Consider the following 23,118-nt stretch of genomic DNA (forward strand, 5'->3'; position numbering starts at 1 on the left):
AAGGGATGAAATCTCATTTTATTTATTATTTTTTAAAATGTGTGTGAAATTAAATATAAATAAAAGAAATAAAGTGTACAATTTTTTAATATGGCATAGAAGTCCCACTAATCCCAATTACAATTTCTGAGAGCGTCAACGAGGTGGATTAGCCGTTATATTTTCTGATTATTCCCCCAAAAAGCCAAAAGAGGAGTATTATACAAACATTACGAAGGAAACAGTTGCAAGTTGTCAGCCATTCTTTCCAGTGATAATCATTCATTATTATACTAATTAAAAACAGTAATCAGAAAACTATAGTATTTAGATAAAAATTAGTGAGTACTAAAAAGTACGCATGCACATGTGGCCATACTGTAATGAACAGTATACATCACAGCTGGGTCACTCCTTTCACTTTTCTTCATAATTTTATCTCTTCTTCCCTTCCCTGCCCTGTCCCCTCTGCAAAAAGCCCCCCCACTCTCTCAGAGACACACATCAAACACTTTGCCATCTTCTACACCAAAGCTGCTCAACAAATGTTTGATTCCATTTAAAACACAATACTAACTTCTTTTACCATTTTTTCATTGCAAAAATGGGTGGGGTAACCTCGTCCATGGCGGCGAAGTTGGCTTTCTTCCCGCCGAATCCACCTTCCTACAGGGTTGTTACTGATCAAATTACTGGTTTGTTGCTGCTTGATACTTTTCCTCACCGTGAAAACGTTGACGTTTTGAAGCTCCCTACTCGCCGGGGAACGGAGATCGTCGCAATTTACATTCGCTACCCTATGGCTACTTCCACTTTACTTTACTCTCACGGTAACGCTGCTGATATTGGTCAGATGTATGAGCTTTTCATCCAGCTTAGTATCCACCTTAAAGTCAATCTCATGGGGTATTTATTCTCTTATTTCTCTCTTCTATTCTTTCCATTTGGATTTTGGGCAGTTTCAGCTGCCTAAAGTTTCTAGAAAATTAATACTACTTGTTATCTCTGTAGTTGTACAGTTTTCGTGTCCCTTTGTTCTCTGAAGAGAGATTAATTCAACAGTAAAGGACACAATTCCTATTAATAGTTGGTCTCTTATCTGATAATTGCCTCTCTGAAGGGGCAATTTCAAGATTGCACCTTTTCTCTTAGGCTGGTGGCACTTGTTGTTAATGCTAATGGATGGTTTCAGATTTAATTCAACATTTAATCCAGTTTTATCCAATACTTTTTTTTGTCTTTTTATCATTTATTTTGAGGACTTGGTCTTTGAGTGATGTGAATTTTTGGCTGTTGGGAGTCGTCAAACTTCAAACTTGGAAGACTTGATCTTTAATTGGATCTTTTACTATCTGATCTCATGCTTTAATTTCATGATGCATATTAATTTTAACCCTAAATGGTTCTTTGAGTTTTTCTTTATGTAGCCCTTCTTATTTAACTATCATTTAGCAAATGCCTTTTCTTTTCCCGTTTCTCACTCATCTATGGAAAAATCTATTATCTTAGTGATCTGTTTGTTTCTTCTGGATTTTATGCTTGTGATAGTATTAGATCTAAGAACTTACAGTCCAGGACGGTAGCCAAGCTGGAGTTAGCGAAGATGACTTTTCACGACTTCGAAAAAGCAAAGTGTTGGAGCTAAACTGCTAACTAGTGAAAGTTAGTTATAGAAATTGACATCAATTTCCTCATTTAAAGGATTTAAAAAGGGGAAGATGTGAGAAGAATTACCAACTTCCTTAAATGCAAAGAATGCGTAAAGAAAATGGCGGATGAATCTAATGTCTGATGTCTCATGTGATGGATTTAAGGTCATTCACGAAGTCAATCCAATATACCAGTATAATGTATTAGAATAAGCAGCTAGATGTGGTGAAATCACTACCTAAAGCTACATGACCTTCTACTACAGTTTGATTAAATTTTGATGTATATATGTGGAGTTCCATTCCGTTCTCTGAACAATTCCAAAGTTGGATATGGGGGCAGTTGTACTTTGTAAAGCCATGAAATTTAGTATGCAGAGATACAGCCAAAATTTCTTTGATGAGAAATAAACATAATGCTTAGTGGTAAAGAATGATTTCTTATAAATTTGATGTGTAGTTTCCAGGGATCCTCTTTTGCCAAAAAATTATTTTTGACTTTTGAGACATGTACACTGAATCTTCATGAACTTGAAAGATTAATAACTTAAAAGGAGCCCGATATACTACTTTGGGAAGATAAATGTCCTTTCCTTCCTCTGCGTACTATGAGAAAAAAGAAAAAAAAAAGAAAATATCTGGAATTATCCACTTAAATCTCGAATAGAGTTCTCTTAGACAACAACAGGATTTGCTTGACTAGGGTCTCTGATGGAAATGTTGGTATTGATTAATTTTAGAAGAAGAAACATAAATTCAGAATACTGGGATTCCTTGGTGGTTTTTGTTTTCTAATTATGAGTTCTGAGAAGTTGAGAACCTCTCGAGATTGCTATAATCAATTTTATTTTCACAGCTTAGGAAAGGGGTTTATGATGCAACATGCTCTTAAATAGGCATATATGACTGGGAGAAAAGCAAGGTTTGATTAAGTTTGATGATAAGCTTTTCCTTTCAGCATTGGTCTTGCTGTAGAAAATAATGGATTCTGTGTGGCTTGGTTCGACTACTTCAATTGATAGATAGTGAGGGTTTAGTGTAGAACTGTAGATTGCTTGCTTGCCCTTGTAACCTACCCCTATTAAAGGTCATCTAGAAAGTTTGATCACAAATGTATGAAAGAAAGCTTCTGTTGGAGCAACTAAACTTCCCTCTTTTCTGTTCTGTTCATTATAGCTTTACAGAACTCGTGAAAATTCAATTCTCTTCTAGGAGATTTCATTTGACAGAATGGGGTGTGTTGACCTACATTTCTTTAAAAAAAGGCCCCTCTCACTATCATCACAAGATTTTTGGTGAATCCCGGTATGTGCCCCTTACAAGCATGTCCCATTGGGTATAATTTCCCAACATTTTCACATTATTTTGGGTTCTGTAAAGTTTACTTTCTTAATCTTGTGTCATCTTTTTAAAAAGCAAAAATATTTATTAGTAATGAGTATGCTGATGTTAGTTCAAGGATCTGGCATGTATTCTGTCTGATAGGATCTAGCACAAGTAATTACGTTCTCTTCATTGAGATAATGAATTAATCGGAAGATAGCTTAGGTACATATCCCCTTATAAATTCTTTGTTTTGTGTTTTTAATGATGCAGGTATGACTACTCTGGCTATGGACAGTCATCTGGCAAGGTAATTGGCAATAGCATTTTCCTGGAATACTTCAGGTAGTTTCTGCATTAAGTGCTCAAGTGCATGATTTGAATTTGATCTCTAAATGCTTTATGCAGCCAAGTGAGCAGAACACTTACGCAGATATTGAAGCTGCATACAAGTGTCTTGAAGAGAGCTATGGCGCAAAGCAGGAAGATATAATCCTTTATGGACAATCTGTTGGAAGTGGTCCCACTGCGGACCTTGCTGCTCGTTTGCCTCGACTTAGAGCAGTTATTTTGCATAGTCCAATCCTGTCAGGCTTAAGGGTCATGTATCCTGTCAAACGCACATATTGGTTTGACATCTATAAGGTAAAATAGCTGTCAATTGATCAAGTCAACTCTTTCATTTTATAGCTGTAAGATTCGCCTTCCTGTGCCTGGTAAACTATTTTTTGTTTGTTATTTGTTATAAAGTAGTACGCAATAAAAATCCGTCACTGAACTTGGTTTAATTTTTGCGCTGTGCAGAACATTGACAAGATCCCATTGGTTAAATGTCCTGTCCTGATCATTCATGTAAGTATAAACGTCGTCATGTACTCACCAGTTTTCAATTGTTACTCAATTATGTGGCCTCCTGTGGTAGCAATTAATGAGCTTCTTGAATTAATTAACTGGCAAAATCTTGATAGATAATGCAAAACATGCATGGTGAGGCTCTGTGCGATGGGACATTATTGTAGTTTTACTAGGAATATCTTGTTTAGCTCTCAGATAAATTGTGCCTGAGTGACTCTGTTTAACACATTCAAGAAGGAAACAGAGGTTTTAACTGGAAATAATAAATGGACAGTCAGGCCAGTACATTACTGGAGTTACATGAAGTGGTTTATATACTTCAACCCCCCCAAAACCCCTCCATCGGGATGGGAAAAAAGATATCAGTTAACAGGCCACATTTCTTATGAAGTGAAACATGTTTAAAGTTGTGCAGTTCAATTGATTAATTAACTAGGTCTCAGTCCCCAGCTATTTGGGATTAGCTGTATGAATCTTCTATATCCATTCTATTCTTTTCAAGCTTTATATCATCGGATTTGTCTACTCCCATTTTCTTATTTTTTTCCTTCTTTGCATGTGTGTTAACTCAATAGCTTTATTTGTATGGTCATCTAAAGTAATAAACTTTTGCAGTCTTTACACGAGTCTCTTCATGTTGTGCAGGGCACCTCTGATGAAGTTGTTGACTGCTCTCATGGGAAACAGCTATGGGAGCTTTGCCAGGAAAAATATGAACCATTATGGCTCAAAGGGGGAACACATTGCGACTTAGAACTATACCCCGAATACATTAGACATCTGAAGAAGTTTGTATCTACAGTTGAAAAACCACCTTCTCAGAGAATCTTATCAAGAAAAAGTGTAGATAGGCCTGAACAATCACGGAAGAGTACAGACTGTTATGAAGGTCCAAGGAAAAGCACTGATCGGAGAGAGAAACCAAGAAAAAGCACTGACAAGCCGGAAAAATTGAAAAACTACGAGTACAAGTATGCCAATGATGATAAGCTTTCGAAGTTAAGGATGCCTTTTGATCAAGTAGAGAGGTCTAGGAGGAGCGTGGAGTTTTTTGAGAAGCCTCGAAGAAGCATCGACCAGCAAATGGAAAAAGCACGAAAAAGTGTGGACTGGCTAGATAGAATAAGAGCTGGTTGATCTTTTCAATGATATTGTAAATTTCATGTTCAAGTCAATTGTGGGGGAGTATAATAGTGCAACAACTTAACAATTAATTTATGGATATTGGGTGTGATTTAGTTAATGTTCAACGGAGCATATCTTCTTCTTTTTTTCTTTGTGCTTCTTTCTGTTGTGAAAAGAACAAATGAGAAATATAGCTTGGCATCTCATTACAGTTCTGAGTTTGATCAAGCCACAGTTCTGAGTTTATTAGCAGTATATCTTCATGTTTGCGGGGTTTTGAAGTTTTTGTCCCTAACTAGTAGTAACAAGAAATTTCTCAATTGTAGTCCTTTGCTTAATATTGTGGTTTTAACTTGCAACAAGCTAGTTGGGCAACTTACAAAAGTAACTATGGAACAAATTACTTTGTTTTGATGGAGGAACATTTACCTGAAGGAAAAACATAATTATCGTCTTTGCCCGTCTAGAAGTTGGGGGTAAGGTGATTTCTTTTCATCTGTTTAAGCTTTGGTAGGATGAGTTACCCAGTGTTTGTGTTATTGGAAAGGATCTGGTACGTACCTTGATGAAGAAGTCGAGAGAAATTGGGAGTGAAAGGTGTGTGTGTTTTGGAGAGGAGGGTGTTGCAGCCTTGCAGACACCATGCATCCCTTTACTGTCTTTTGGAATATTGCACGACTGATATCTGCAGAAATAAGTACTAGGACTTTGCACATGAATGTCTCAAATGATATGTTACCTTTTGGAAGTATATCAAACATGTGAAACTGCCCAGAATTTTTACGGTAAGTCTTCAGCTAGTAAAGGAGCAAGAACATCAATAGTCATTGGATGGGGATGAATCTCTGTACCTTCTACCCTTTTGTACTAGCAGCTCTTCCTCAGTAAGAGTATGTTAATAGTATTATAAATGAAGAAAACATTCACCTAACCAGTAAGTGCTGTGAAACATCATCATTTTCTTATATTGTTCTCACCTTATAAAAAGCCTGTAGTTCATCTCAAGGTAATTTTCTTTTTCTCAATATGATACAAGAGCATATTTTTGTCGTCATATATAATACGAGAAGTAAATGAATATATTAAGCTTGTTTGGTTCTTGTATTTCTTCTTTCGAGTATTTCCATTTGATTATCTGATGAAACATGATTATGCTTCTACATGGTCAAATTCATCATATAGTTTGTTCATCTCTTTTATGTTTTCATAAGATGATATAGTTGTATTCTATACAATTTAGGAAGCAGTCAATGGCGTCTAAGGAGTTACTGCCAAATTTGCCACCACCTCCCAAAGAAATTCCCTCAGGTATGGTTCCTATGAAAGCTGAACCAGGGAAAGGTTGTGGATCAGTTAGTGAGAGATTGATGCCAAGCTATAACAAGATGAACAGACCTCGTCCAGGGCTCAAGGGAAAGAAGATACTTCTGCTGACTAATTATTTTAGAGTATGCTTTCAAGGTGGCATAAGCCAACTATATTCATACAATGTAAGTTTTTTCTCTTGGTTTGGTTACTGCATGGAAATTAAATTTGCAGAGCTAAATATGACTATTTTAACTCGTGAAAGGTTAATGTCCAATACGAAAATGGGGACCCTGTCACTGGAAGCAACTTAATTAGAAAAGTGATTCATAAACTCTGGGAGATATACAGCCCCGAGCTAGGAGAGCAAGCATTTGCTTCTGATGGGCGACAGAGCTTGTTCACAACTAGTCCTTTACCGCAGAAGAAACTAGATTTCGCAGTTGTACTTGATGCTGTAACATCAAAAAGGTATATAAAGGCTTTAAGCATTTCATTCGATCATAGAACAGGAAATATTTCATCTAGCATCATTTCTTTCTCTGATGGTCTTTTATTCTTTTGCTTTTTGGGATGGTTGGCTTCGACTTTAGGAGCAAGACGGATGGCAACCTTAGTGGCGATGGAGACTTAAGTGAGGGTGATCAAAAGAGGCAGAAGATCATGTCTCGATTCAAAACTTTCAGAGTACAGATAACCTTTGTTTCCATCATCCCCTTTCAGACTATGCTTGATGGAAAGCATGGAGTAAAATCAGGAAATAATGAAGTTCTGATAGCATTAGACACCATTTTGCAACACTCTAATACAAAAAGGTGCATACTGATCCACCAAAAGCTATTTCTAGCCATCAAAACAATTTTGACTTTCTTTCCCTCTTTTTATCCTCGACAGGAATTGCCTTCTGCTCCGTCAATCGTATTTCCCCAACGAGATAAAGAACTTCATGGACTTGACTGGTGGTATCCTTGGATGCCGAGGTTTTCATTCGAGTTTCCAATCTGTTCAAGGTGGATTATTTTTTAACCTTGGTAAGTTAATGCACTTTCCTTTGGGTCCTTGTATTCCTTCCAAAAGATTTGGAACAGTTTTAGTGATGCTTTCAACCTAACTTGGACAGATACATCTGCAACGACACTTATACAGCCAGGTCCACTAGTTAACTTTTTAATGGCCAACCAAAATGTGGATTCTCCCTTCAAAATCGACTGGAGTAAGGTCGGCTCAGCTTTCAACATCTCTCTTGGATTTGCTGAAACTGTGTGTGTAATTTTCTAATTTCTACTGCTGCAGGCAAAAATCTTGAAAAACCTCAGAATTAAGCTATTACACTCCAATAGAGAACACAAAATCACTGGACTTAGCAACAGGCCATGTAAAGAGGAGAAGTAAGCTCTCAGCTTCTAAATTGTTTGATTTATTTGTTCTAGTCTTTAATATCCTATAATTTGTCTCACCATTATGCTGTTTATTGAACAGGTTTCTTCTGCGGCCGAAGAAATCCAATAATCAAAATGACAATGTCCAGACTGTTGAGATGACTGTATATGAATATTTTGTTAGGAGACTTGGAATAGAACTCGGTTATTCATCAAACTTGCCATGCATCAATGTGGGGAGCCAGCGCGAGCCCCAGTTCATTCCTGTTGAGGTTTGGTAGCTTTTATTTGCTTCTGTTTTTCTTGTTATCCCAGTTTTTGAAAGACACTCGTTCTTGGAAAAATCATGTAATTTCTTGAATATTGCATTAGCTCTGTTCATTGGTTTCCTTACAACGATTCAAAAAGGAATTATCCTTACACCAAAGATCCTTATTAGTGAACAAGTCAAGCCAAAAGCCGATAGAACTCATGAAGCATATAAATGAGGTAGCTTCACATACTTTTTTTGAATGACCGTATTTTCAGAATTTGGTTACACAATGCTGAAACATTTTTCTTGCCTTGATAGGAACTTAAAACCAACGACTATAACACAGACCCCATGCTACGCGCTTGTGGAATCTCAATTAATAAATCTTATACTGAAGTAGAAGGAAGAATTCTATCTCCTCCACAGGTAGTATCTAGAGTGACATTTAACCTCCTCCTTCAAAAATATTTCTTTAAAATATTGATATTGACATCAGATACTTCATAATGGCCTCACTTTTTAGTTGAGAGTGGGAAACAAGGATGATCTCACTCCTAGATTTTCGCGCTGGAGCTTTAGTGGCAAGGTGATGCACCACATTTTTATCTAATATCTTCATGTTCTGATTGAGGAGAACATCATTAACCTCCCCTGCAGAAGTTTGCAGAGCCAAAAAGCATTGAATTTTGGGCTGTGGTGAACTTCTGTACTGGTTATGACATACGTGCTTTCTGCATTGAAATGGCGAAATTGGGTGAAATGAAGGGAATGGTGATATGAATGACTTCTTACAGATATTTGATACACATACAAAACTTTCTAGTTATTCACTGAATAGCATATAAATTCGTCTTTGTTGCAGTACATTCATCCACCATCATTTGTTTTTGAAGAGAATGCAAAGCATAAAAAGAAACCGGGATCTGTTCGAGTGGACAAGATGTTCGAACAAATAATTCCAAATTTCCGCAAGGATCCTCCTCGATTCCTTCTTTGCTTTCTTCCTGCAAAGTTTTCTAATTTATATGGTTGTGGAAATATATCCAGTCAGATATACTATTTTCACTTCATTGGTATTTGTATGACTCAAATATGGTTTTGACTGTCTTAGGTCCATGGAAGAAAAAGTGTCTTATGAACTTCGGAATTCGTAACCAGTGCATTGCAAAGAACAGAGTTGATGAAACTTATCTTGCTAATGTTATCTTAAAAATTAATGCAAAAGTATGGGACACTATTCGCTTTTTTACATATGTTGATCGCTTGTAGAAATTCTAATTTTTGGTTTTCCTGTAGCTTGGTGGTCTGAATTCTATGTTATCTGCTGAAGTTTCACAGACTATCCCCTTAGTTTCTAAAGTTCCCACAATGATCTTAGCAATGGGCATTACACATGCCCCTTCTTCACGGTCAGATTTACCCTCCATTGCTGCAGTAAGTCCTATTCTTGCAACAGTCTGGTTTGGCAAGACTATTTTGCACAGTCAAGTTGGCTGTAATTTGATAGTAATATCTCTATATTTGTGCATTAGGTGGTCGGATCTAGACAGTGGCCGATGATTTCTTGCTACAGAGCATCTACTTGTACCCAACCACCAAAGACTGAAACTATACATTCACTTTTTAGACCAGTTTCAGATAGGGAGGACACAGGCGTAATCAGGTAGGGATTCTTCCCTGCACCTTAAAAAATCCTTCATTTTCTGTTTGGTTTGCTTGGACTAAAAAGCATAAAGGATGATGAAGTTGGGATTCATATCAGAAGTTTGATTTAGGTTGTATAACGCTTCTTAGGCTACATATTTTTGTTTGTGCTAGGGAGCTCCTAATGGATTTTCATGCAAGCTCGGGGAAAAGGAAGCCTGAACAGATCATTATATTCAGGTGCAAAATCTTTAATCGATGTCCTCATATCATACCTTAATCATAATTCCATCATTCTCTCCCTTATCATTGTTTTATTATTGTCATGATATTACTTCTTGTTTACCTATATATAGTCCTCGAAATCCTTAAGGGAACCTCGGGGGAAGCTAATTAGATTTGGCTTGTCACATATCTGAACCTTAAAGACTTGTAAAAGGTTTTTCTGATGTAGTAATCATTTTCAGACAAGGTTTAAGTGAATCTCAATTCAAGCATGCTATTGGCGAAATGGAGGAAATTATTAAGGTTTGTTCTATAAACTCATCTGATCAAGGCATTTATAGATTCTGCCTTGTTGCTCGAGATTCCTATTCTGCTTTATGGACCATTATAGGCCTGTAAGTTCCTGGATGAGACTTGGTCTCCAAAGTTCACTCTAATTGTTGCACAAAGGAGACACCACACAAAGTTGTTCCAAGCTAATTCCAGTGACAATATTCCTCCTGGTGAGCTTTCAAAAGCCTACAAGTACTAGTAAAAACACCAGCATAACATCAAATAAATACATTTTACAACTCTACTTTTCTACTGACAGGCACAGTCGTCGATACTAAAATTTGTCATCCGCTGTCTATTAACAACTTCTATATGTGTGCACATGCAGCAAGAGTTGTGAGTATTTTACTAAAAACCATGAAGCAATGCTTTGTCGTATGCATAGTCCTCTCAGGAAATGTTTTGCTTATCTTCTTCCTTTATTCACTATATATAATGTAGAAAACATAATGCAGGGGACTAGCAGACCAATTCACTACTTTGTTTTGTTGGATGAGATCGGCTTCTCACCTGATAATGTGCAGGAACTAGTCCATTGTTTATGTTACTTGTAAGTTCCCCATGGTTATGCTTGGATTTTACCCAATTCTATGAACTTCTCTGACGTTTCGAATTTGGAAAACATTTTAGGTCTCAGAGATGCACTAGTGCTATATATGAAGGTAAGTACTATAGTTAGGTGGCCCGAGTAAAATAGTTTACTGCTTCTTTTGTATTGTTTTCCACTTTGATTCTGAATGACTAAGATGTTTTGCAGTGGCTCCGATTCGTTATGCTCGTTTGACTTCAGCTCAGATGTTAGAAATTATGAAGACCGAGGGGCCTGAACTGCCAAAGTTGCACAAAAGTGTGCGCGATACAATGTTTTTCTGCTGAAATTCTGCACCATCATCTGCTAAAAAGTGCAGTTTTCTTTGTGTTAAAATGTACTGTAACAGATAGGCAAGTCTAAATGGCACTGGGATTACATTGAGAACTTTCGGATTTTGTGAACGCTCAAATGCTACATCAGTAGAACCACTATCTATTTTCTTGTATTTTCAATGTCAAGCATAATCCGTGACGCGATCTATTTTACCCCTTTTTTTGCTCCCCCTTAAAAGCTAAATAGGTTGTTATATAAGTATTTTTAAATTTTGTGTTCACTTAAATTCAAACACATAAAATAAGAAGAAAAAAGAAAACAAACTATAATTAAATGAGGCAAATATATGTGAATGACACATACAATGCAATCATTGATTTGACGTGAAGATCAAATATGAATATTTTTTCTCTAATTTATTAGTCATGGAGTGACTAATTTACCGCTTGATTATAAATTATTTCTTATAAAATCTTTTCTATGATAAGATACTAGTTCACAAAATGATTAGTCTTTTTCCTATAGAAAGTTTCAATAACTTTATGTACATTTCTTTTTAATACTTCAATAAATAAAGAAGTTCAAATATTAATCTCACTTACTTCTCAACAAGCAACAAAATTAAAAAAATTCAACTAGTTCATTTCTTTATAATCATCTAAAGTTAAAATGGAACAAACAAATTGAGTGGAAATATCCAATAAATTTTTCAAACAAAAGAATAATTTTTTTCCATTTTTTCCTTTATAAGCTTTTTCATGTATCTCGTGTGATCGGATCCACAAGTGAAATTTGGGGGAGGTAGGATGTACGCAAACTTTATCGTTACCTCATGGAGATAGAGAGACTGTTTCTGAAAGACCCTCTCCTGTGTGATCGGATCGAAATGGAAGATTGACCGCAAATCGGACCACAAATTTAGTAGACCGGTATAAAAGGGCACCCGACCCGAACGACGATACTGATTCAACGACGTGGCATGATTTGTGAGAAAAAAGATCAACGTCAGCTGCTACCTATTGCGACCCTATCGATCTCTCTTCTCAAATTCAAATCGAAGCCAAAGAAAGAAAGAAAAAAGTTGAACTCATACGAATCTGAATTTTGCAAATTGAGTGTGCGTGATTCGGCGATTAATTAAATATGTAAGTTGTAAACATATTAATCTTGAGGTTTTTCCAATGCCCAGAACTGATTTTGTTCGATTTCAGTTGAATTTTGAAGATTTTTGTTCTTTTGTTTTGTGTTAGGGCATACGAAGAAGTTGCAATAGAAGCAATCAAGCATGCTTTAAAGGCCCTAAGGAAGCGGCATTTAGTGGAAGAAGGTGCTCATGCCCCTGCTTTGGCTGCCCTCAATAGGCCGCTGGTTTTGCAGGTGCCCTTCTATTCTGCATAGTTGCTTTTTTTAATTTTTGGTTGAATAGATACCCAATATTAATGGACGTATCCAATTCGGCATTTTCATCTATATTTTGTTTGTTTGACACGAAAATTACAAGTGCATACCATGTCTAGAGGCGGATCCGGATTTAAGTTTTATGTGTTCAATATTTAAGATTCTTAGCATTGAATCATATTATATCTTTAAAGTTATGGGTTCATATCTACTATTTGTTGCAATTTTCATGGAAATTTATTCTATGCATTGAAAGTACCAGGTTCAGATGAACTTGGTGACATTATGCTACATACATCCGCCTCTGACCATGTTGGTAGATTTCCTTAAGTTTTTTTGTTTACAGCCATTCATAATTAGTTGATTTCCTTGATTTTATGTCTGAGCGGGATCATGGCAGTTTTCCAAAATTTTCAACATAGATGTATCTTTCATCTGTTGTTTTATGTGATCTTGTATCGATCTTACTGTTTGAATGAACATGAATTCACTTACCCAATATTTCCTAAGTTTGAGCTTTAAACAATCATGTATGCTGCTTACACTGGCGCTGGAAAACAACTCGCTTTTGGTAGTGTTTAAAGACCAAGTTACATGTGGATGGATCTTGCTCCCCAATCAGTTATGGGCACCAGCTCCTTTTTTGTCAATAAACCAAGAAAAAATGAGAGTTTCTCTATCTTCTTTACGTATAGTGACCATTAATGATTATAAGAGAGAAAAGAAGATAGATAAACTCTTGTTGAGTTGAGTGATTAACGACATACATGAGAGCTCTTTGTATATGAGTTTGAGCTAATAAATAAGATAACTTCCCTAGTTTTTCTGATTCTTAATTATAGTAAGATAACAGAAAATCTCTATGTAATGTTGTTAATGATTTTCTTGACTTTTAATATGTTCCCTCAAAGAATCTAATCCAGTCATGAGACAAACTGATTTTGCACTGCATGAGACTGACTTGGCGATGGCACAATTGTGCATACATCAGAAATGACTGAATTTGAGGTGATGCATACTACCAGCTTGACAACAAAGACTATCATGCCGTCAGCGTAACCAGATCATTTTTCAATTCATAGTGCTGACTAAATGATAATATGATGTTGATTGGGTAAATGTGAGCCATTAATTTGACAGCATAAACTGCTAACTTGAAACCTCAACACCATGAGCGGAGGACTTCAGGGCCACGATTTCACCTTTTCATTCATCTGAACGAGATTAAGCTCCGGAAGACAACTTGATACCAAGTGAAACACGAAAAGAAAAAACTCTTGTTAAATAGAGTGTTAACAACATATAAGAGGATTCTATATATAGGAGCTTTGAGCTAATCAAATAAGGAAAGTTTTCTAACTCTTTGTGTTCCTTTTGTTAGGACATGATTGTGGAAAGTGTTTTACGGAGTATTCTTGTCGACTCTCTTGACTTTCAAGAAAAACATCACTTGGCACGCATGATGTAGAATTTACTTATCGCCCTTAATATCGTGCTTAAGGAATGAGATGCAAGTTAAACTGACCAACCACAGCTTTCTACATAGAAATTTTAACTACAACTGGTGAATATGCAATTTTTTGCACTCAGTCACTTCTCGTCTAACTATACGTTGCTGCAAAAATTGTCCGTGTGCTTATGTAGTTCCTATGATTTTAGGGTTCAGAGTGGAAAGAGAAAGCTGAAAATCTTGAAGTGGAACTTCAACAATGTTACAAAGCTCAAGCACGACTGTCAGAGCAGCTTGTGGTGGAAGTTGCTGAATCCAGAGCATCAAAATCTTTAGTTCAAGAGAAGGAAGCTCTCATTAATGACCTTCAGAACTCTCAAAATCAAACAAGGTGTTATTCTCATCCTCCTAAAACATTTGCTGTCCTAAATTACACTCTTTCCTTCAGGAAAAAAAGGAAGCACGTGAAAAGTAATAGAAGGACAGAAATAAAGGAACACACTAGGGATGCTTAGAATTAGCTGGACAAAAACTTTAGTAATATCCTTCATCAAAAAACTTTAGTAATATGATCCTTTACCAAAAGTTGATTCTGTTTCAAGCTTCTCAATGAACTTTCATGTTTAAGTTTATAAAATAGTATCTTAATTTCCCAATTTAACAAATAAAGTTTACTATGGATGTCCTAAGATGAGCTCAACTGTTTTACTTTGGTTGCCAGGATGGAGTTTAACTGCTCAATTACTTTCATTGGTGAGTGTGCTGCAGGAATGAATGTTCACATTTAACTGAACTTCTTGAGGAAAAGACTAAAGCTTTGGAATTGCTTATTTCCGAGCACCAGGATCTTACAGCACAACTTGAAGCAATGACTCTGAGAGCAAACAATGCTGAGGCAGAAAATAGAACGTTGGTTGACCGATGGATGCTGCAGAAGATGCAGGATGCTGAGCGCCTTAACGAGGTATTGAGTAATTCTCGCTGTTCATACTTTGTGTGCTTTGCTATTTGTGGTTCTTTAATATTTTGAACGTCTGATTGTTCATACAAATTGAGTGTTCATCATGCCTCGATACTGTTAGAGAGCTAAGATGCATATTTCTGTTGCAGTAATAAACTGTACTTTAATTAATAATGTATTCTCAATTCCAGAAGCCTGCATTTATTTAGGCTTGTCGTCATGGAGATTTCTCCACACTTAATATAACCCTCAACCTGTTCAGCTGTTCTTATATCCTTCAACTACTGTCCCGGTTACCCTTCCATGTGGCACATTCTTTCTTTTATGATGGTGGTGTTTGTGCTAGCTTGTGCATACCTCGACTACTCCACTAGTATCTGGTACCTCCCACCAGAACAGGTACCGAATAACTCTATCCATTAAAGCTTAGGTAGATGGGAGAAATAATCTAGTATGTTTATCACTACTGGGATTTGAAACTTGCCATGTGGTTTTCACTCACTTCATTGACCACTAGGCGACACTCTTGAATGTTATCCATGTGGCATACTCTATCTTTTTAAGACTTCAATGATGAAGAAATACTACTGTAGAAGGGGAAAAAATGAAAAATAAAATGATAAAGAACTACACTAACTTTAGAAGCTTATATTTTAGTATAATCTACTGCCTTTGGGTTGTGGACAGATGAATGACATAAAGCCACCCTAAGATAACGGAGTATCATATTTTGTGATTGCTCAAATATTAACAACTTGTGGTTCTCTAAATATTTGGGAAAGAAAGCGCCCATACCGAAACTCCAGATGCTCAACATTTTACTTTCCCTCATGCTGGAGTGGCTGGTGATGATCGGTGTAGGATTTCATTACTGGGGTATCTCCGATATCTTCGTTGCATAATAGTTATTTCATGTCGGTATAATGCAAAGTTTATGAGATCTGGAAATGAACTGTTAGTGAGGGTTATTATTGGTTTGTCGACATGTATTTATTCAATGAATGGTAGACGGTATCTTTTGCCTTTTTATTAACAGGACTTAGCAACTGTTTGGCAGTAGTCCTGCATGCTAAAACTTTTAATCATGATGTTCTGCCACCTAAAAGAGGAGGCGAGCTCCATCTCTTAGAAAGTTATTCTACAGCAAATCTACCCTGTAATCTTAACAAAATTCAAATCTTTGGCAAGTTTGGCTAATCCATTGGAACTGCCAATGTTCATTTCTTCAATTCTCCTAATAGAATAGTAGGGTTTGGGGAATTATATTTTCAGTCAGTATTTTTTACCCATGACAGGTTCTCTTGCATTTTCTTATTTGTTATTTTTTGTGTTGCTAGGCTAATGCTCTCTATGGAGATATGCTTGATAAGGTCAAGGCCTCCAGTATAGAAAAACTTGCTCGTCAACAAGTGGATGGTGTGGTCCGCCAAAGTGAAGATGGTGCAGAATTTTACTTAGAGTCTTCCATTCCTAGTACATGCAAGCAAAGGATTCCCGCCCATGATGGTGGATGTGCCTCGATTCTTTTTGAGTATAACTCCAGTAAATTGATAAGCGGTGGGCAGGATCGGGCAATTAAAATGTGGGATACTACAAGTGGATCATTAACCAACAGTCTTTATGGTTGTCTGGGTTCTGTCCTTGATCTTTCCATTACACATGATAACAAGTTTATCATAGCAGCAAGTAGTTCAAATAACTTGTATGTGTGGGATGCAAATTCAGGAAGGATACGCCATACTCTTACTGGGCACATAGACAAGGTTTGTGCAGTCGATGTGAGCAAATTTTCAAGTCGTTGTGTGGTGAGTGCTGCATATGATCGCACAATAAAAGTTTGGGATCTGCAGAAGGGTTACTGTACCAACACTATCATATTTCACAGCAACTGTAACAGCCTTTCGTTTAGCATGGATGGATTGACTATCTGTTCCGGTCATGTTGATGGTAATCTTAGATTATGGGATGTTCAAACAGGCAAGCTTCTGAGCGAAGTTGCAGCACATTCACAGGCTGTTACATCAGTTTCACTCTCTCGAAATGGAAACATGATATTAACCAGTGGGAGAGACAACTTGCACAATCTATTCGATATTCGCACCCTTGAAATTTGTGGCACTTTCAGATCAAATGCAAACAGAGTTGCATCTAATTGGAGCCGATCCTGTATCAGTCCAGATGACAGTTATGTAACTGCGGGTTCTGTTGATGGATCTGTTCATATTTGGTCAGTATCAAGCAATAAAATGGTGAGCACATTGAAAGAACACACATCCTCTGTACTTTGTTGTTCATGGAGTGGTCTTGGTAATCCTCTGGCTACCTCAGATAAGAGTGGAATCGTATGTATTTGGTCATGATAATCACTTCTAAGATTGCTCAGTAATTCAGATTTTCAGTCAGGATCATGAGTGTCATTGTTGATTTTGGTTTGATTAAAGCACAAAGTTGGTCATCATATTGATTGTGAAGCCACAAATGGGCATCGTCCATATATAAAAATCATGCCAAAATGGACTGACATTGTAAATACCACATTAAGCTTTTAAGCTGATTTTTTTTTTTAAATATCTTTAGTTGATATTGATTGTATTGTGGATATGCATCATGAACTGTTCATTATTTGTGGGAAAATAAAGTGGTCTTTCGTGGTGATAATTTTCATGTGTATGTATAGTCGTGCTCAGAAGTTTGGGTCTTTAATACACCCTCTGTAAATAATTATCGACTATTGACTTGACACACTTTAAGAAACAATAAATGTATTAGATATTGAATGTTTCCTCTATTTCAAAATAATTAAATTGTTGAGATATTTTTTATATTTTAAATTAACTTAATTGTTCAATCTTCAAGAATAATTTTAGAGTATTCTTTCATTTTAATTTTTAACGTATTCTTCCATTTTTATCCTTCATTTGGATTTTATATGTGATGAGTTTAAGAAATTTTAATTAATGAATAGTCATTCTAAAGAGTAATTTGACAATAATTAATAAGGATAAAAATGAAAAGCAATGTCTAATAAATGTTGTAATATTTTTTTCTTAAAGGTGTGAAACACCTCAACAATTCAATTATTTTGAAATGGAGGGAGTAGTATCTAATAGCAAGGGTATAATGGATATAAATGGATAAATAATTCATCGATTTTTCAAACTGAACAAATATTGTTAGACATCTATTTTTAGTATAATGAACAAGTAAAGATAAACGGATGGAGTAATCAAATATTCTCTTTTTTCCAAAATAAATGTTGTTTTAGTACTCCCAAAATAAGTGTTGCAGTAGGAATTCAAGACAATAATAATTATATTTCCAACTATGAGCCCGTTTGGATTGGCTTTAAGTTGTCAAAACCAACTTAAAGTCACTTTTTAGATTTTGGACGTGTTTGCCTAATGCTGACTTTAAGCCATAAAGTTATTAAAGTCAGTCAAAAATGAAAAGTTAGGATTCCTAACTTTTTTTTCCAAAGTGCTTAAAGTCATTTTCTTTGACCATGGAAATTACTTTTATATCCCTTATATCTTAATTAAATTCCCAAACTACCTTTTTTTATTCTTTTAACCCTAAAATTCACATCATAAGCACTTTTATCCAAATACTCAACTGCTTATTTATAAAAATAACTTTCAGCACTTCAAAATTCTAAAAGCACTTCATACATAAAAGTTACTTTTTTTAAGCCCATCCAAACGGGCTCTATATCCTTATATTAAAGAACTAATCCTTTAATAGTGTTCGATTCTCAAGAAATATGTAATAAATAGGGCAATATAGTACTCCCTCCATTTCATATTAAGTGAATTTTTGAGGGATTTTTCATAGTTCAAAATAATTGAATTGTTCAAAGTTCAAAATTGATGTTTGAAACTTTTTTCATATTTGCCCTTTCATTTATTGAAGTTTTATATTTTCTAGAAGATAAATCACACTACTTGCAAAATTATATTTATGATTTTACAAAGAGCAATAGTGGAAAGTATGGTTTAAATTATGTCTTTGAATTTTTTTTTAAATATGTGTGCATTGTCTCACAAATTCACTTAATATAGAATAAAAAGATTAAATTATACCTTACAATTATTGTTTTTTTAATAGGTATGAAATAAGCAAAACGACACTTATTTTGAGAATGAAGAAGTATTTAATTTTGAAGAATCTTTTTGGTATCAAGATTCAAGTAAAAGCTTCTTCCAACTGATTTTGAAGAGTTAAGCTAATGCTTGTTGCTGACTTGCTGTCATTCTGTGATTGCATACCAGGGTAAGTCCATGGAAGACTAATTACGTTTGAAAGATTAGAACAGAGGCAATTGCTTTGGAGTTCAAGTTTTATAGGATGACGATATAAACCATATTTATACAATCAGGTCAATTATTACTTATAAGATAGTTACAAATGAGTTTTTATGATAAGTATCAATTGATAATTTGAAAAAATGGTTATTAACCTACCATAATAAGCCACTAGTCGCGTAAGAAATGCTTACGTGTATATAAATTAAATTTATTACGTATTTGATTATAAAATAATCATAAAATACTTTATTTAGTGTTGAATTTATAATATTTATTACCTATGAATTCATATGAACTCAATAGCTTTTAGCAAGTTATTTTATATATTTATTAAGAAATTAACTAAATATCTATAAATATTTTATTATAAATTTAATTAATATTATATATTAATTTAAAATCATAACAGATTCTCACAAACTTTAAATCTTAAATCTGCATTCGAATGGAGCAACACACAGCATGCATAGCATAGATGAGCTGTAACATGTTTACATACGTTGCTTCACAATTTTGCTCAAGGCATTAGGCGTATTAAGCAAACTAAACAAAGACAAGCCGCGTTTTTCCTCTGTTTCGACAGTTCTAACGTAGTATGTACGTACCACTCTTTTGGGTAATCTTTTCCTATTATTTTTCCTTTTTGAAATGTGAAAAGATAATGGATTATAAAGGGCTCAAACCCTCTATGTACACTTTAACAGAAAACGTCAGTTGCATGTTCCAGTTAATCACTTTAACACAAAACGTCGTTGCGTAACATAATATACGTAGACATCACAGAAGATGTAAATTATCGTAAAGAATGTATGTGTCTATTTGTTCAACTTTATACAAGTTAAAGTGTCTATTTGTGCACATCAAAAGTTGGAGATCATAAATGTATAATCTATTATGCCTAAAATATACTCCTATATATACAATGAAATTATGGTAAATACAAAGAATTAGACTAATAAATAAGAGTGCAAAACATCAAAGATCTACCATAAATTTAAATAGATATTTATGTAATTGGTTAGGTTTAATCTTTTTGGTTAATTTTTATTTAAAACCAAAATCAAATCAATACGACTTGTTGGTTTTTAAATTTAAAAATTAAAACCAAATCAAATTAAGAAAATTTCAATTTTTTTCTTTTAATTTTTCGATTTTCTCTGAAAACCCCCAATCAGGATCTTTTTCTTGGTAATTAAAAGCTTTCATTACCTACTAAGAGATATGTACAGCTTTTTTCTTTTCTTTTTTCAGCTCAAGTTAACAAAACAAAAGCAACAGAGTTGGACGACGACAACTACAACAACCGAAAAAGGAATTTTTTTTTTTTAAAAAAATGCTTATGATTGCCATAATAAAGTTACACTCCGTCTGACCTCTTTTTTGTAGTTATTAGTCTTCTGTCTTGATATATATATATCAAAAAAATAAAAACCATTTAACATTCTAATTAATCAACGAGGAAAATATTAGTAGTAGTTATAATGGCATATATAAACCTCAGCTGCATATGGGCTAAATAAAGATATTTCTTCCCGCAACAAAGTCCATCTTTTTTCGACGACCCTTCAACAAGAATTCGTTTTTTTTTTTCAAAAAGAAATCTCAAATTCAGTTTTCAGAGTTATATATCCACATAGGTCATGATGGTAAGGTTCGGGATTCCTCCATCCTTAGTGAAAGATTTTGAGTTCGAGCTCGTTAAAATGAAAGCATTGTCCCAATAAATGAGTCCTACAATGTGTAAATCTGAAGTTAATGAAACCCCATCCAATACTCAACTTTCTAACTACAATACAACACATGACATAATATCAAAAGTTCTCTAACAATATAACTAACGTTCGTCATTCTCTTTTAATACCAACAAATTAACGTGTTCAACTTGCAAACTCTTTTTCACCTTTTATTGCATATAATATTGCACAAACCATTCCTTATAACTGCTCAAGTTACCTTTATTTCCTTCTTTATCTGTAAAAAGAAAACCAAAAAAGCCCACTTATAAATTGCATTGCTTGTGTAAGCAAAATGTGTAGAAAACCCATTCCTTCATAATATCATAATTCTATTACCCTATTTTCACTTCTTCAATTATTGTTGAGTGTCATTTCTTCCCATAAGCAATCAATCAATCACTTGTTTCATCTATAAAAGGCCCTCTTCATAGTCACCTAAAATAATCACATCTTAAGTCTCTCTGTCTTTCAAAATGAAGAAGTTGTTTCTAGTTCTTTTCTCCTTAGCTTTGGTACTTAGGCTTGGGGATAGTTTCGATTTCCATGAGAAAGAATTGGAGACTGAGGAAAAATTCTGGGAGTTGTATGAGAGATGGAGAAGCCATCACACTGTATCGAGGAGTCTTGACGAGAAACACAAGAGGTTTAATGTGTTTAAGACTAATGTACACTATGTTCATAACTTCAACAAGAAGGATAAGCCTTATAAGTTGAAACTGAACAAGTTTGCAGACATGACTAACTATGAATTCAGACAACATTATGCTGGTTCCAAGATTAAGCATCATCGTACTTTTCTTGGAGCTTCACAAGCAAATGGAACTTTCATGTATGCCAACGAGGATAATGTCCCTCCTTCTGTTGACTGGAGGAAGAAAGGTGCTGTCGCTCCTGTCAAAGACCAAGGCCAGTGTGGTAAGAAATTAATAAAAAGTCATTGATCATTTTCTTATGTAATTATAGTATTCAGGTCAGTTTGCGTGCATCTCAACTATTCCACTTAGTATTTGCTATCTCCCACCAGCGCAAAAGCCTTTGGTGTATAACATGTCATTCTCGCTATTTTACATCATCTAGCATAATAAACATATAAAAGGGTAAACAAAAATAATATGACTTTCTGTAATATGAAAGCTAGCTGATGGAAGATCTTTTTGTGTGTTATAGGAAGTTGCTGGGCATTTTCAACTGTGGTCGCGGTAGAGGGGATAAACCAAATCAAAACAAAGAACTTAGTATCTTTGTCAGAGCAAGAACTTATTGACTGTGACACGACACAAAACCAAGGATGCAATGGAGGATTGATGGATTACGCATTTGAGTTCATCAAGAAGAGGGGAGGCATCACAACAGAGGAGAAGTATCCTTATAAGGCTGAAGATGACAAGTGTGACATTCAAAAGGTAACACTCTGTTGCATCAGTAGGATGTCTGATCTGACCAGTCTTGATTCTAATACATGGGTATGAATTAAATCGAATTGGCAGAGGAACTCTCCGGTGGTTTCAATTGACGGACACGAGGATGTTCCTCCTAATGATGAGGATGCACTGCTTAAAGCAGTAGTCAACCAGCCTGTTTCTGTAGCTATAGAAGCTTCAGGTTCTCAATTCCAGTTCTACTCTGAGGTAAAATGATACACCATTGTTTCTCAAGTTCAAAAGTGTTTAGTAGCTATAAACATTTCTGAAACTGTAAATATGGCAGGGCGTATTCACCGGAGAATGTGGTACTGAGTTGGACCATGGTGTGGCGATTGTGGGGTATGGCACGACTGTCGATGGAACCAAATACTGGATTGTGAAGAACTCATGGGGAACTGAATGGGGAGAAAAAGGATACATTAGGATGCAGCGCAAGGTTGACACTGAAGAGGGGTTGTGTGGTATAGCAATGCAACCATCCTACCCCATCAAGACTTCATCAAGAAACCCCACAGGATCTCCTGCAACCACACCTAAGGATGAACTCTAAGTTAACTTGCTCTCAGCCTCATCTGTGTTTTATTTTAGCCTCTATGCAAGTATTAGGCCTCTACTCAGAAAGATGTCAATTTATATAAGATACACATAATTTCATGGTGTCAATTTGTAATGTTCTATAGACTGCATTGGAAATTGATTTGATGAATGTTACCTTTCCTGTAAAACACGTTCATCCAAATAAGATGTTTGGCCAGTAGACAATTGGGTATATACTTGTTTAATCCTCCAAGAAGATCAAAGGATGAAAATTCACTGGTATTACAATGCTTGATATTGCTTTCAAGCACAAACCACCTCATTTAAGACACAAACAAATTAAGATATACACTTCACGTCCATTGTTCTGTAA

At 35.3% G+C, this 23,118-nt stretch overlaps 4 protein-coding genes across 4 annotated transcripts; all 4 read left to right on the forward strand.

Moving 5' to 3' along the window:
• Nucleotides 1-334: 334 nt before the first annotated feature.
• LOC129894487 (uncharacterized) lies at nt 335-5,163 on the forward strand. Its single transcript, XM_055970204.1, has 5 exons — nt 335-885; nt 3,225-3,261; nt 3,360-3,596; nt 3,756-3,803; nt 4,452-5,163. The coding sequence occupies exons 1-5, from the start codon at nt 584-586 to the stop codon at nt 4,941-4,943; spliced, it is 1,116 nt and encodes a 371-aa protein (XP_055826179.1). The 5' UTR covers nt 335-583; the 3' UTR covers nt 4,944-5,163.
• Nucleotides 5,164-6,079: 916 nt separating this feature from the next.
• Nucleotides 6,080-11,143, forward strand: LOC129895769 (protein argonaute 4B-like). The gene is made up of 22 exons (XM_055971533.1): nt 6,080-6,421; nt 6,502-6,707; nt 6,830-7,051; nt 7,131-7,267; nt 7,357-7,454; nt 7,530-7,624; nt 7,716-7,887; nt 7,988-8,104; nt 8,187-8,294; nt 8,392-8,454; nt 8,526-8,639; nt 8,731-8,896; nt 8,980-9,092; nt 9,165-9,302; nt 9,401-9,531; nt 9,687-9,752; nt 9,980-10,040; nt 10,129-10,240; nt 10,330-10,406; nt 10,526-10,620; nt 10,701-10,732; nt 10,828-11,143. Exons 1-22 carry the CDS (start codon nt 6,182-6,184, stop codon nt 10,944-10,946), a joined length of 2,682 nt encoding a protein of 893 aa, XP_055827508.1. The 5' UTR covers nt 6,080-6,181; the 3' UTR covers nt 10,947-11,143.
• Nucleotides 11,144-11,897: 754 nt separating this feature from the next.
• Nucleotides 11,898-17,402, forward strand: LOC129896332 (autophagy-related protein 16). The gene is made up of 5 exons (XM_055972198.1): nt 11,898-12,080; nt 12,186-12,312; nt 13,993-14,174; nt 14,552-14,747; nt 16,082-17,402. Coding segments are annotated over exons 1-5 (1,530 nt in total). The 5' UTR covers nt 11,898-12,078; the 3' UTR covers nt 17,105-17,402.
• Nucleotides 17,403-21,092: 3,690 nt separating this feature from the next.
• LOC129894043 (vignain-like) lies at nt 21,093-22,979 on the forward strand. Its single transcript, XM_055969537.1, has 4 exons — nt 21,093-21,699; nt 21,952-22,187; nt 22,272-22,412; nt 22,492-22,979. Exons 1-4 carry the CDS (start codon nt 21,258-21,260, stop codon nt 22,756-22,758), a joined length of 1,086 nt encoding a protein of 361 aa, XP_055825512.1. The 5' UTR covers nt 21,093-21,257; the 3' UTR covers nt 22,759-22,979.
• The last annotated feature ends 139 nt before the right edge of the window (nt 22,980-23,118 follow it).

Source organism: Solanum dulcamara, chromosome 7 (genome assembly GCF_947179165.1).
Source record: "Solanum dulcamara chromosome 7, daSolDulc1.2, whole genome shotgun sequence".
NCBI lineage: Eukaryota > Viridiplantae > Streptophyta > Magnoliopsida > Solanales > Solanaceae > Solanum > Solanum dulcamara.

What these genes read in the sequence shown, in the direction of transcription:
- LOC129894487 (XM_055970204.1), top strand. Translation starts at nt 584, where the DNA reads ATGGGTGGGGTAACCTCGTCCATGGCGGCGAAGTTGGCTTTCTTCCCG. An exon ending in ATGGACAGTCATCTGGCAAG is followed by an intron (nt 3,262 to 3,359) that starts GTAATTGGCAAT and finishes TGCTTTATGCAG; the next exon opens with CCAAGTGAGCAGAACACTTA. An exon ending in GTCCTGTCCTGATCATTCAT is followed by an intron (nt 3,804 to 4,451) that starts GTAAGTATAAAC and finishes CATGTTGTGCAG; the next exon opens with GGCACCTCTGATGAAGTTGT.
- LOC129895769 (XM_055971533.1), top strand. Translation starts at nt 6,182, where the DNA reads ATGGCGTCTAAGGAGTTACTGCCAAATTTGCCACCACCTCCCAAAGAA. An exon ending in GAATTCTATCTCCTCCACAG is followed by an intron (nt 8,295 to 8,391) that starts GTAGTATCTAGA and finishes CTCACTTTTTAG; the next exon opens with TTGAGAGTGGGAAACAAGGA. An exon ending in AAAGTTTTCTAATTTATATG is followed by an intron (nt 8,897 to 8,979) that starts GTTGTGGAAATA and finishes TGACTGTCTTAG; the next exon opens with GTCCATGGAAGAAAAAGTGT.
- LOC129896332 (XM_055972198.1), top strand. An exon ending in ATAGGCCGCTGGTTTTGCAG is followed by an intron (nt 12,313 to 13,992) that starts GTGCCCTTCTAT and finishes CTATGATTTTAG; the next exon opens with GGTTCAGAGTGGAAAGAGAA. An exon ending in AACTCTCAAAATCAAACAAG is followed by an intron (nt 14,175 to 14,551) that starts GTGTTATTCTCA and finishes AGTGTGCTGCAG; the next exon opens with GAATGAATGTTCACATTTAA.
- LOC129894043 (XM_055969537.1), top strand. Translation starts at nt 21,258, where the DNA reads ATGAAGAAGTTGTTTCTAGTTCTTTTCTCCTTAGCTTTGGTACTTAGG. An exon ending in CAAAGACCAAGGCCAGTGTG is followed by an intron (nt 21,700 to 21,951) that starts GTAAGAAATTAA and finishes TGTGTGTTATAG; the next exon opens with GAAGTTGCTGGGCATTTTCA. An exon ending in AATTCCAGTTCTACTCTGAG is followed by an intron (nt 22,413 to 22,491) that starts GTAAAATGATAC and finishes TAAATATGGCAG; the next exon opens with GGCGTATTCACCGGAGAATG.